The following is a 14,505-nucleotide window of genomic DNA, read 5'->3' on the forward strand; positions in this document are numbered from 1 at the left end:
GTATTAAGATAAGAAAATTAGAGTTCAAATAAAGGCAGAAGTGAGCAGGAACCTTGACTTTGAGGCCAAATGGTTCTATCATGATAACAAATATTGACATTTGATATCTTTCATCCATGTAATGTAATTTCTCCGGAATGGCTTCACAAAAGCCTCTGGAAAGACTCTCATTTAGAAAAAAAAACAACCTTGTGTCCAACTGGAAGTCTTATGGACAACAGGAATCATTTACCCGTGCTGTCCAACCCCTTTGTGGGCAACCGTCCAGCAAGGCACAGGAGACTTCTCCGGAAGCGCAATTTATCATCGTGAGATTGTAAATCAGGCGGTAGAAGAACGTTTTCATCAGGGTGTATCGGAACCAAGTTAACGGCCCCCCTGGCCTGTGAAAAAATGGCTGCAGTAGGAATCTGTGTGTTTGGAAAGATGTGGGAAAATAAACCGCCGCTTTTGTTGCTTTTGAGCCAAGATTGTGTTTTGAACTCCGCAGCTACCGATACTAGAAATGTTTAATTGATAAGTTCACGGATCACGTCCTGTCGGGACTACAAACACAATTATTCACTTGCCGTCCGACCCTTGGACAAAAGTGCCCGCTAAGTGGCATTTTAATCGTGCGATGATAGTGTGTGCCAATATTTGTGCCCGTGTGTGTCTGTGCAGTGTGACAGCGCCAGCCTGGGGGAGGAGGAGTGGAGGAGGCTGTTTGAGGAGAGTGAAGGAGCCCAGAGCAGGAGCTCCGGCCTGGGGTCGGGGACGGAGAGGGAGACGGGGGGGACGTCACCGCCGGACCCCTCTGACACAGACAGCCCGCTGGACAGCAGCACGCCCCGCCTCTCTGACTCCCTCCGGCTGGACCTGCTTAGGGACGCGTACACCACCAGCTTCAGCCGGTTGGAGACCGCCGCCACCGCCACCTAAACACAACAACCGGGGGGGGGGGGGGGGGGGGGGTCAGCACTGGCCCCTCATATGAACCCCCTCCGACGGACTCCAGCGTATCTGTGAAGCGCTATCAGGACCGTGAGGTCCTCAGTCTCACGTTTTGTTTCAAGGTATTTGTGAACATCCACGCGATTAACATTAACGTACGTGCACTTAACATTAAACTCATTAATAGGTCTGTCTGTTCTACTTGTTTCCATTCATTTTCCACTCGCAATTGCTAGGAGTCAGGAGTGTGAACAGAGGTGGTTTGTATTAGCCACGAGGCAGAGGAGGGTAGAACGCCCTTGTGGTCTAATTAAAACTATTAACAACTGGTTTTCTAAGCCGCAGAATGTTCTGTCCAGAGGCAGGTTCCATGGGGAACAGTGGGAGTGTGGGGTCCAGGAGTGCCTGAGATCCAGTGAACAGACAGACAGACAGACAGACAGACAGACAGACAGACAGACAGACAGACAGACAGGCAGGCAGACAGACAGACAGACAGACAAACAGGCAAGCATACAGACAGACAGACAGACAGACAGACAGACAGACAGACAGACAGGCAGACAAACAGACAGACAGACAGACAGACACGCAAGCAGACAGACAGACAGACAGCCAAGCAGACAGACAGACAGACAGCCAAGCAGACAGACAGACAGACAGACAGACAGACAGGCAAGCATACAGACAGGCAGGCAGACAAGCAGACATACATGGTCCTTGGCTGTCAGGGGGGACAGAGGGGTTGAGGCAGGCTCCACAGGAGTGACAACCCGCCCCTGCTATCGGCCTAAAGCCCAGTTCACATAAAACAGCCAAGATAGGTTGAAGCCGTTTTTTATCAGCATGTTTGTTTCGAAACCACCTTATCGGTTCTAAAACTGTAGCACTAAAGATTTGCCATGATTCAAGACCAGTTTTAGAACAGAGAGACATTCTAGACCTAAAAAAAAACATTCTTAAAGTGCTTGGCTATTGTATGCGAACCCACTGGGGATCCTATAAAAACCGCCTAGGGATCTGACTACAGCACCAGCGCACGTCAGCTGTGTGTTGGACCCCAGAGCAATTTATCGCATCTTAAGGGATGCTGACAGCACCATAGATCATCACGGCAGCCATTTTCAGTAGGATACAGCAGTTAAGCTCAATTGGGGTGATTTGAGACCATGGCTTCATATACACTGCTGACCTTCATTCCATACGGATGAGGTGGAACTCTGATGCAAAGGGAGAGGAAAAACAAGGGCTTGTCTGGGTTTGCTGGCATGAGCGGGGCGGCCTTGCTTTTGCCTGCAGGACCTGGCCCTATAAAACGGATCTGAATCAACAGGCTTTATTCCGTTTGCGGGCTGTATACAAGCTAGCACCTACTGTATAGTGGGGCCACTGGGGGGGAGGTCGTACTGTGTCTGTGGAATGCGTCATCCAGGTGTGACTCTCTAAGATGTTTTATACGCTGCATGTAAACTCTATAGAATGTCTATGGGGTATGTGTGAGCAGTAGCTATGTGTAGGTACAAAAAAGAAAGAAGCTATCTGACACCGATGCAAATTGAATATGTTTCTATAGTAAAAGCTGGTGATTTTCATGTTATGTTGTGTTGTGGGGTTGTCTTTTGAAGATGGAGGGCGGTTGGCAGTGCTGTTAGAAGCTGAGAGATAGCCTTTTAAAACTGGATTTACTTTAGCTGGGGTTTTCACTCTGTCTTCTCCCCTGGACACTCCCTCTCTCACAGGGAGCCAGACTCAACTAGCTAATAGATTCCAGTCTGTTGACACAGCATGGCTTCTCTCTCTCTCTCTCTCTCTCTCTCTCTCTCTCTCTCTCTCTCTCCCTCTCTCTCTTTGCTTTTCCAGGGCACGTCTCACAGTGGATATCATGGCCAGGACCGATCATGGAGCCCCTGGTTCAAACAGTTCAGTTCAATGGTTTGGATCAGACCTGGGTCTATTTGAAATCATGCAAAATACCTATCTGTGCTTGACTGATTTTGCCTAGCACATTATAATCAATGGACTTGTCCAAAAAATGTAACCCCCAACCTCCTGACCTCCCAGGTCAGACTCAAAACAAACATTCAAAAGTATTTGATAGGATTTAAAATACTATTTGACACAGGTCTGGTTTGGATTACAGCCTGTATTTGCCTATATATGCAGGTCAAACCACAAAGAACACCTAAAGACAGTATTTTGTTTTCCTGGTTTGTTTATTGTTCGGATGACATTACAAAATATTTGGTAAGAGTACAAACAGCATTTTGTGGGTAAAACTATGGCAGACATGTTTATAGAAAAGCCAAAAAAAACAAAACAAAAACAAAGACATCCTCATGTCAGTGTGCAAAGAAGTTTATACAGACAGAAACACAGGTCATGTTTCTTGATAAATTATTTAAATAGAATATATCTACAGATATGAAATAACCTCTTAACATAAATCAAACATAACAATAATTTATCCATTACAAATGCACAGGACATACACAAAGCACAACATATGAAAACGTTCTTATCACTTAACTCTCCTGTTGGGAATATTTTCTGCTACAAAAATATCTTATATACAGCATAAAAATGATTGTACTACAGTCGTGCTGAAAGAACAGAAATAAGCCAACCAATGTTACTGTGCTGCTAAAAAAGATACTCTTGTGTCTTGTTGGTCTCAATCAGAAAAATAATGAGGTAATATTTGTACATAAAGGGTTTGTTTTGTTTCATCCCTAGTCAGAAATGTACACGTGCTCAGGCACACAGGCCATGCATACTGCGCAGAAGAACGCTGATTTCTGAAATAAACACCTAGTCTTGTTTGTTTTGGTGGGTTAGTGAGATATAATACTGCACCCTGCTATGAGAGGACTTTCAAGGGAATTCAACCCCTAGTTTCAAGATTCCAGTTATTTGGAAGGGGTTATGGATATCTTCTCAGGAAAAAAAAAACAGAGATGAATAAAGAGAGACTACTCTATGGTCACCTGTGAATACTCTCAACTGGTAAGAAACTAAATAAATACAAACGTATGTACAAAAGAGTGAGTCCTCTCACGGCAGGTTATAGACTGGCCCATACGGTTCACGTCCCTCTATACTTCCATCTCAGGATGGATGAAAGTTCCTGTATTCTGGGGTAATAGCAGTTTTGTTCCCAAAGTAGTCTGCACTGGCTTTACGGTCCTGGTCTTCTGGTTTCCTTCCATGTATCAGCTAGTGTCCTGTCCTGAGATATCACTTGACCAACCTTGTCAAACCCTGAGGTCATACTTCTTGCAAAGCCGAACTGCAGAAGTCTATGGGAAGCCATAGAGTTCTACAATGCAACTCTATTAAATTGGGAACTTGGGAAAGTAAATCAAAAATGTAAAAAGGCCAAAACCTTCTTTACTAAACAAATTGCTTTTGACTAAACAGGTGCCTCAAGGCTCTTCTTGGGTAACATACACACAGTCAACATTCACTCTTTTTGATAGTAACAGTCAGTCCACATACTGTCCATGGTCCCTCAACTGTTCCTTCAAGTGGGCATCTCTGGCCCCAACTAAAGAAGACCTACTTCCCCCCACCGCTTTCTTCATGTTGAAACAAGTCTCTTTGAGTCCACAGCAGATGTGAAAAAATGCTTAAAAAATAATGCAAAAAATACTCTTCCCTTTGGACGCACAATCTGGAGAGGGGTGCCACCGAGAAGTTCAGAAGTGCATCGCAATCTGTCTGGCCCTCTTACATGGAGGAGAGCATGAGCAAGAACTCTGTAGAGAGTGAGAGAGGCTGGTTTCTTCATCTGCTGATGGTCAAGGTGTAGTGGTCAAGGTGTCACCCGGCAGTCAGTGGGCTAATGTCCTGAGGTCCATTGACCTCGACTCCACTGACCAGCTCTCCATTCCACCAATGTAGCCGTTGCAAAGGAAAGAGTAGTATAGATATGGTCCCAGGTCATACATTACATATTTATATTGACAAAGATAGATACTATCTTCTGAGAGACTCGCTCTGGTCTGATTATGTATCTGAGGGGGAAGAAGAGAGACAAAAAACACCATGTTAATTCCAACTCAAAAGGAATAAGCATATTTCCAATATGTAGTACGGGATTTTTTTTTTGCGGGATCATTCTGCCCGTATCATCCATGTCTTACCTCTGCATTCATATTTGAGGTCTGAGAAGTACACCATCTCCTGAGAGAAGACGTAGAGGCCTAGTCTTCCACCGGCGTATGTCTTGTCATAGATGTTGCCAGAATCAGCCATGATTCTCTTGCCTTCATACATCATCACTCTGGAAGAAGGTATGAATCCCATTAGCTCATCAGCGCATCAAGCCAAGAGCTAGCGAGAATTATTGAAGTGATTTTAGTGTTTGAGAGCTCAATGGAATCTGAGTCTCACCTGATGAGTCCAGTCTTGGGCCTGTGAATCAGCTGCCATCTGTAGGCGGTGTAGTCCTTCCAGCCGATGTTCTTAGGGTCGTGCCACAGAGTACGCACCTGCGAAAATCAATCGCAAAAACACGATGAGAAAAATCCCCTTTCGAAGTCAAAATCTATCAGATCTCACAGTTGCCACTTGGGATTCTGGGAAACTGAGCTTACCTGTCCAGCAGTGTCTCCAGTGTGCCACAGGGCATTCCTCAGGTGCTCTCCGGGGCCAGTGGTGGAGTTGACCACTTTGATGGACAGGCCAGAGTAGCCCTGAGCTCTGGTAGGGGTGTGGGACCAGTAGGTCTGGGTGATCTGCTTCCAGGTCGCTGCGTAGAACCTGGAACTGGACTGGTAGCCGAAAACGAAGCCCGCGTAGTCGTCGTCCCTGTCCGTGTTGATGAAGAAGGTTCCGCTGAAATCCACGGCGTTGAACTCATCATAACCTGGACAGCAAAGAGAACGGGTCAAGGCTTGTGTGTGGAAGTTCACTACACACTGAATTCAGTTTTTCTTGGGTTTTCTTTAGATCTCTAGAAGCTGTTGATATTCTACTTACCAACAGCAATGCCGGGGTCGCAGTTGACGGTCTGGACCAGCTCTTTGCCCTGGTGACGGACCACCCAGTTGGGGTCGATCTGCGAGGTGCCCTTGGGGTCCAGGGGTACCATTTGGAACCTGCGGAAGTCCGTCTCAGAGATGGCGAAGTTCTCTGGGCACACATCGTAGATGTCCAGCACGTTGTCCTGGTCAAAGTCGTCTTTGCACACATCTCCACGACCGTCACCTGAAAGGGAGAGAAAACGCAATTAGACATGGAGGCTAAAGACTTTGATTGAGCTAAGTCAAGTGATGCATGGTAGTTTACAATAAGTGTCCACTCAGATATTCGAGCCATGGATTGCTGACAGCATATTTAACAATTTCATGAATCATTCTCTATGTACAGTGGGTCCATTGAATGGTGCAACCGAGCCATTGTTTACCAGGAACTGGAGAGTGTGACTCACCATCACTGTCCAGCTGGTCAGGGTTAAAGGCCAGCCTACAGTTGTCCTTGTCATCGGGAATGCCATCGTTGTCATCATCGTGGTCACAAGCGTCGCCCTTGCCATCTTTGTCATGGTCGGCCTGGTTGGCGTTGGGGATGTAGGGACAGTTATCCAAGTTGTTCTGGTGACCGTCCTCGTCGATATCCTGGTTGCTGTCGCACTTGTCTCCCACGCGGTCGGAATCCGAGTCAATCTGTGGGAAGGCGGAATGCCTTTAGTGTTCTGAAGCACACATTCTCGTACTGTGAAATACTTGTCTTCACTTCAGCGGTGAAGAGAGTTGCGTGTATCTCACCACACTCGATATGAGAGGTGCTATTCACCCCCCCATTCTTAAATGTAGCCCCTTGTCTTCAGGAATGCTAGCTATGTCCCCAATGCTAGCTATGTCCCCTTAAACAAGTATCCTGTGTCCTCACACCTTGGCAGGACTACACACATGCATTCATGTCTGTTCAAAACAAGGGGATGAATGATGGAAGGGGGCCTTTACACTCGTTTTTCTTCCAGACCTCACATTCCTGTCTTTCATTAGAGCAGAGAACAGGTGCAGTCTATATCCACTGTTCTGGGAGAGGGGAGGGGGCATGTATGGGCCTATTATGTCAGCTCTAAGTTCCTTAGGGACTTAGGGTCTTATGTAATGGAGCGTGTAGCTACCTGGTCAGGGTTATGCTCTAGAGGACAATTGTCGCAGTGGTCTCCTACGCCGTCAAAATCGCTGTCTCTCTGGTCCACGTTGTACACATAGGGGCAGTTGTCTTTCTCATTCAGAATACCTATCAAATGAAAAAACATCTTACATTAGCCAACAGCACATCATAGGACCTTTTATTCAGTCTGAATATACAATCTTAAGAGTGCCCGGTGTTGATGTGAAATCGTCTCTTACCGTCGCCGTCAATGTCAATAGCGCACGCGTCACCCTCCCCGTTGTTGTCGGTATCGATCTGGTCAGGGTTGCTCTCAAACACACAGTTGTCACAGCGGTCACCAACATCATCTCTGTCTGCGTCATACTGGGCTGGGTTGTACACCCTTGGGCAGTTGTCCTAGATCCAGATGGAAAATGCCATTAGATTGATACAATTTCAAAGTATTGACATTTGATACTGTATGAGGAAAGGGTTATGCCCATGAGAAATGTGTGTAGGACATTTGATACTGTATGAGGAAAGGGTTATGCCCATGAAAAATGTGTGTAGGCCTCAGGTCTTATGGACTTTGTCTGTGTTTAAATCTGATACTGGGTTTCTAACGAGCCTGCAATGCACCATATAAGTGATGGGCTTGAAGCCATGTTGCCCTGAGTTCTTGGCTAGAACCCCAACCCACTCAGATATTATGCAGTTTATTTGCTACTGGCTTTCTCCCTAACTTTCCCACTCTCTCTGGTTGGATGTGCAGAGACTAGCATTCCTGCATCCCAGAGGAACGAGGTCTAACTGAATTGCTAGGTTTGGTCTCAGTGTGGAAAACCAAGCCCTGGGAGAGTAAGAGTTACGATGTCTCACCCTGTCATCAGCGATCCCATCGTTATCATCATCATGGTCGCAAGCGTCACCAAGGCCATCTTTGTCGTGGTCTTCTTGTCCGGAATTGGGCAGGCTGGGACAGTTATCCTGTCAGCACACAAAGGGGACGGTTAGAGAAACATTTGCAGAACTACAGTGGAGAGGATAAATGAAGTGGTCTGTTGTTTTTCTGGGAACTTGGCTGGGGTCCGGCTACCTTCTTGCAATGGTAGGTGGCGTTCTCCACACACCGCAGCTCGTTGTTGGGCCAGCCGTCCAGGTCAGTGTCTTCTCCACAGATGTAGCCGTTCCCGGCGTACCCCGGCCTGCACTCGCAGCGGAACATGGAGTCCGAGAAGACGCCCAGGTAGATACAGTTAGCGTTCTTGTTGCAGTCGTGGCTGCCGTCCTTGCAGGGATTACGAGGTATGCAAACCTAGAGGCAGATAGGCAGGGTTAAGTTATTCTAGCCCGTTAGCATGAATAGTACCAAACCCCATACATCTGTATTGCGTTAGATTGCGAGGGAAGGCTAAGCTAACCTGTTTCTTAGCGGTGGCTTGCTCCAGTCCCCTTCCGAAGGGCTGAAGGCCGGAGTAGCGAGGGGGGCAGGGCAGGCAGTTGTAGCCGGGCTCGGTGTTCTCACAGCGGTGGACTCCGTTCTGGACGTAGCAGGCGTCAGGGACTTCCTTACACTCATCGATGTCTTGGCAGGTGCTGCCGTCTCCGGTGTAGCCCAGTGGACATCTACCACACTTCCATGAGCCATCTGGGAAGCTAGTGCACCTGGACCCAGCGAAGCAAGGGTTGGACAGACAACCATCTGAAAGAAAGAAATATAGACATTATAACTCTGCATAATAATGGAGGTGTGGGTTGTCAGTAATAAAACCAAACACACAGGTGTTCATGCCGTTCCTTTACAGTAAGTAATATAATATGAATGTGTTCTTACCGACTGGACAGTCCTGTTTGTTGCACACTTGGGCCATCTTGCCCTCACCAACGCAGTCTTTTCCTCCATGTTGGGGGGCGGGGTCGGTACAGAGACGCTGACGAGTCTGAACCCCTCCCCCACAGGTGATGGAGCAGGTGTCCCACAGAGACCAGGGTCCCCAGCCTCCGTTGACTAGTGAGAGGAGGAGGGGGGGAGACGGAGAGGGGGCGGTAAGTAAATCGGCATCTCAAAAACACGTAAGCGAACCGTAGCTTCACGTACACGGAGGCAGGTGCTTTACTTACTGGGACAAGGCGATTTCTGGCAGATCTCAGTCTGGCGTCCCTCTCCCAGGCATTCGCTGCCCCCCATCTGCGGGGTGGGGGAGTTGCAGAGGCGGATCCGGGTGATGACGCCCTCGCCGCATGTCACCGAGCAGGAGGACCAGGGTGACCAGTAGCTCCAGCCGCCATCTTGCTTAACTGTGAATGACACGGGCGCGCATTGTCTCAGTCAGTCAGTCAGTTCAAATGCTACAATAAAGTCTATCAGGCTTTTAGTTCAGCCAAGCAAGGTCAAGAGAGGGAATACACCTTAAGTGAGAAGGAATGTGGTAGAAAAAAGATTTGAAGAAGTCCAGTACTCTCTACTCACAGCGTTTGTCGCACTCCTGGGGGTAGCAGTCGCGCGTCTGGACAGAAGTGCCGTCGCAGTTGCTGTTGATGCGATCGCAGGAGCGCCCGCGCTGCTGGATTCCCCGCCCACAAGTCACAGAACAGGGGGTCCACTGAGACCAGGCGGACCAGCCATCGTCAGGGAAGTCTGACGGGGGGGGGGGGGGGGGGTCTATTACTGACGGAACTCTCCTCTCATTCCGAAGCGGCCCTCAACGGCTTTTACATTCAAATCTGTCTTTCAGATGTTCATTCTGGCTGTTTGTTCTCAGTTGGCACTTATATTACAGTCATTACAGTAATTTTCACTTACGCGATCCGCAACGAGGGCAGCACTCTCCGTCGGGTACGGTGGCGTTGGCACAGGGTATCAGCGGGCAGGAGATCTTACGGCAGATGGTGGCAGATTTCTGTACAGAGAGAAAAAACACCACGGTCAGTTTGACGTCGGGTCAACTTGCGCGATGGTCTGGCTAGAACAAAGGCTACTGGGAAATCACGTGTGGACCATTAGCTCTGCGTTACACCGCCAAGGTGGCGCTGATGACGTGCCAGGACTAATTGCTGTGTTTGGGAACGATGAGGTGATTTCTGTCTGGGTCAGGGGGCTCCCGCTATGCCGAAGCCCCGGCTCCGTGCACCTGCTCTGGGGTTGGGCAAGCGGCGCTGGAGGCCAGGGGAACCAGGGGTCAGGAGGAAAAGATTGCCTCAACTGCCAGTAATATAGCGACCTCGCTCATTAGGCATTCCTGACATCTAGCCAATTATGTACCGGCAGGAACTCCCTCAGACACCATAGAGAGCTATGAAGTGAGACACCGGAGCTTTTTGGGGTTGCTGAGGTACAAATGCTCCCTGCGGTTCTGTTGATGGTCTCTCAAAGGTAAGGGGGGTGGCTAACACTACCTGGTTCCAGGGCTTTAAGTCAACATAAACACAAGATCCCATTATCACTTCATTACCACTGAGGTTTAGGGATACTGGCCCGTTTTGGCTGAACCGACTGCTGGCTGGAAGTCAACTGCACATTCCTGGGGAGTGATGACACCGATGACACGCTCACCTGGCAGGTACACTCTGTGCAGCCGTCCACGGTCCACTCGTCTCTGTCCTTGTGGACGACGCCGTTGTGGACGCAAACTAGCGGATTACTCTCCGGCAACTGAGAGGGAGAGAGAGAGAGGGAGGGAGAGGGAGAGAGAGAGAGAGAGAGAGAGAGGGGGGGGAGATGGTGCTGTGTTCAGACACGGGGATGGAAAATGTTTGCATTGCCACGGTTCCAAGAAAGAATGAATCACCCAGCAACATTGTAACGAAGACATAGCTCGACCCTTCTGAAGCAAAGCTAATCAAATGACAGCCAAACATATTCATGCGTATTCACATGGGTCTCATTAGTGGCTTGGCTCGGACCGCAGCGCAGGGACAAGTGGCTGTAGAAGCTTTAACTGGGAGCAAGCGGAGAGAAAGAGGAGGGGTGGGGTGACGGAGACCAGACCCAGCTGGCTCTCGGCTCTTACCACTTTGTGGATCTCGGTGGACAGGTGCTTAACGACCACGCCGAGTCCCTTGAGCTCGCGGAACATGCCGGCGATATCCTCACAGGAAAAGCCACAGACGTTCTGCAGGTCTGCGGAAGAGGAAAGAAAAGCCCCAGGTGAGTTAACCTCGCCTCTGTCTGGATGTTTACAGCTTAACAGACACCAGTAGTAGGAGAGAACAGTGTTGTTCTCACAGGTGAGTAGGCTGCCTCACCTTTGCTTTTGTGGCCGGTGTATTCGGTTCTGATGGCGGGGCTGGAGCCGTTCATCGTATTGTCATGTGTCATCAAATCAGTGAGGGGTGCTGTGGAGAGCAAGGAGTAAGAGGGGGGAAAGTTACTTTCCGTGTCTGGACTGAAGAACACTCACTATAAACACGGCTTTCTTTTATAAATTAGTAGCAAGCCTACTCACCACCGGCTTGGCATCCCTTGTTCCTTTGGATGGTATCCAGAGTAGTCCCAAATACAAAGCGCACGTTCTGAAGCACACCCTGAAGAAATAGCGCGTTCTATTTAGAGCCTATTTTACATTTACTGTACATCAAATTAAAACATTTCAACAACACATTTCTTTGGCAATATTATAACAGTGTAATTAAGAACATTACCACATTTATCAGGGAAATGAGTGTGGTTCATTAGGAAATCATCAATATTATGCATGAAATCGATTTCATAATCAATAATTATATATTTACCATGAATCTGTCTTTCACTGCTCCTTTTCCGATCCTCAAACGGGCGATATCAGCGACCTCCGGAGTGAGGATCTTGTAGATGGGCACATCCATTTCCGAGATGTTGATATCTTCACACCCGACGAAAAGCTGCGCGCGGTCCTCCTGAATAAACAGGGTGATGTTCTTCCAGTGTCCGGTGGCCAGGTTAGCATCCTCGATAGACACGACCTGCTGCTGGGTCTTGGTGGTGTAAACGACATCCAAAGTGTTCGCCTTGCCGTTGGAAATGAGCTCAAAAATCGGTCCAGAGCCATCATTCTTCTCAATAGTCAGAATGATGCCTCTGGTTTTCTTGGACTGCTTGAAGGTGACCAGGAGAATGAATCCCCTCTCGGCTTGAATGGAATCTATTATGTCCCTCAAGGCGACAGTGGGAACCTGGGGGATCAATTCCGAGTTGAGGATCTTGTATGCTGGGCTGTATGGATCTTCGCCTTTCACCAAGGTTACCCCGTGGTGCCGCTTGTGGACTCGGGCAAGCTCGAATAAGTCATACACGCTATCATCTCCGGTCTCTGGAGGGAGAAACGGCAATGAGCTTCTAGGACCACATTAAGTGAATAATAAGACAGACACAAATAATAATTGGTCAGTGACGTTGACAATGATTTGACTACACCTTCAAACTCACCTGCCACTCGGCTTCCCTCACAACTCCAAAGCATCAACAGCAGAAAAATCCCTGTCAGTTTCATCTTGATTCTCAGGTGTCTTCTGTTTCCACCATTGATAAAAAAGATAAAGAATTGTGTTAAAATAGTATATATCGTACCATTCACACTTCTAAAAAATACAATAAACAAAGTATTAGGCTACATAGGACTAAAATAATTTGTCAATAAATGTTTCAAAATGTCAAGAAATACGAATACATTTACGTGCAGAGGACAGATTTACATACCTGAATATAATATAATAAAATGTATAAAAATAGATCAAAGCAGGAGTGCTGGATAGTTGTCCCGTTATTTTCTTCAGTCCTTCAAGAAACAAGTAGGCCTATTCCCTTTGTTGGTCAATGAAAATGTTTTAAATATTCGTGGAATACTTTCTAAGGCTGTTGTGCCTTTACTCCGATGCTCAGCCTATTCTACCAACACTGTGGACATAAGTGCTATTTAAATAGTTTCATGACATTCCTGAGAGCACGTCTCCTCCAATCACAGTGCTTGAGGAAAAAAGGACGAACTTATCTTCTTACCTCACAACCCGAGTAATATCCGAGACGTAGACAGAGGGGGGAAAAAATGCATTCCAGAGCTGAATTTCCATCAGCGGAGAAATATTTTATAGACCGACAAGAGCCAAACGGTCGTTTCCTGTTAGAAACACGTTATTTGTTAAATATGCGCTACTCTGTCTTAATTTGTATTACTAATTATTATAGTTTATAATAAACTATTACTTTACTAAATAATTATTTTATAGGCATAATAAATCCAGCCTTGGGTAATTGAGTTAATGACAATCACAGAAGAGTAGGCTAAATGTAGGCAATAGGTATCAAAGAGGAATGTGTGGACATTTCTGTGTGGTTTGATGCCTTTGAACGTCGTCCATCTTGCTATTCCAATGTTAGACCACTAGGAGCCGTAGTGAGTTTATACTTTTCACTCAGACAGTTTGAACATCCCCATCACATAGAAGCTACTATTATAGGGACCAATAGTAACAGTAATATTGTAAGAATAAGAAAGCTAGGCCAACATGTATTTATATTATATAATGATTTGCATTACCGTTTCAAATAGGTCTAAATGAGACTGAGACACGTCATATTGATTTATTCAATCATGTAGGTCTGTTGATTTCTCATTTTGATTATAAGAACGTGAGTGATGGTATGGAGACTATCTCAGCTCTCTCAGCTCAGAATTCTCACCTCTCTCCAGTCTAAATAAAATGAGAAAGTACTTAGGGTTGTGGGTTGTACTGTTGGTAGTCCAGTGGTGGAGCATCTCACCAGTGACAAATCACTGCCTACCATTGTGCCTTTGAACAAGGTTAGAAGTACTTGACCCCAGAAGTGTAGTGGTAAATACAGAGGTGTGTCAACTCTGTCGAGTGCAGAGTCTACCCACCTTGCTTTTCCTCATTGATTAACACATGATCTGAAAACAGGTGAGCAAACAGCCTCGTTTTAAAGAGGGGGGCAAACTGAGTTTACCCTCCGTAACCCCAACACTAGCTCATTAACCCCAACACTAGCTCATTAACCCCAACACTAGATCCTTAACCCCAACACTAGCTCCGTAACCCCAACACTAGCTCCTTAACCCCAACACTAGCTCAAGACATAAGTCGCTTTGGATATAAGCATCCACTCAATGACCAAACTATACATAATGTAAGTATTCACTTAAAGCTATTAGGCTGTTTGGTTAGAATGAAGGCACCAGACAGATGAGCCATATTTAAACTTTTTTGTTATTATTATTATTATTTTTATTTTTTAAACGTCTTATCCCCTCTGAGTCTAAACATATAGAGACTAGTTGATACAACTGCCATGTCAGGACATTCATTTTCCCATTTGGATTGAGACTTGTTGCACATCTCACCCGTGATGTAAGAATTTTGCTCTCTTTTTTTTTCAACACGAACTCTGTGTCAGATAGTTCTTGGAATAGCAGCATCCAGATGTGGTGGAGAAGAAGTGTTGTGGATTGGGGGAGACGGGGGGGGAGGGTG

The 14,505-nt window shown here is 46.8% G+C and overlaps 1 protein-coding gene across 1 annotated transcript; it reads right to left on the reverse strand.

The window, feature by feature from the left end:
- Positions 1–4,821: 4,821 nt before the first annotated feature.
- On the reverse strand, positions 4,822–12,509 carry LOC311308808 (thrombospondin-1-like; the record flags this gene model as incomplete). The annotated part of the gene is made up of 21 exons (XM_084437864.1): positions 4,822–4,946; positions 5,076–5,215; positions 5,326–5,423; positions 5,529–5,800; positions 5,914–6,141; positions 6,365–6,599; positions 7,067–7,185; positions 7,299–7,458; positions 7,921–8,028; positions 8,138–8,356; positions 8,463–8,743; positions 8,876–9,049; positions 9,163–9,339; positions 9,512–9,703; positions 9,845–9,941; positions 10,595–10,693; positions 11,052–11,161; positions 11,287–11,376; positions 11,487–11,565; positions 11,773–12,329; positions 12,446–12,509. 21 exons carry the CDS (start codon positions 12,507–12,509, stop codon positions 4,939–4,941), a joined length of 3,507 nt encoding a protein of 1,168 aa, XP_084293990.1. The 3' UTR covers positions 4,822–4,938.
- Positions 12,510–14,505: the final 1,996 nt, after the last annotated feature.

The sequence above is a fragment of the Borostomias antarcticus genome, assembly GCF_949987555.1.
Source record: "Borostomias antarcticus genome assembly, chromosome: 5".
Taxonomy (NCBI): domain Eukaryota; kingdom Metazoa; phylum Chordata; class Actinopteri; order Stomiiformes; family Stomiidae; genus Borostomias; species Borostomias antarcticus.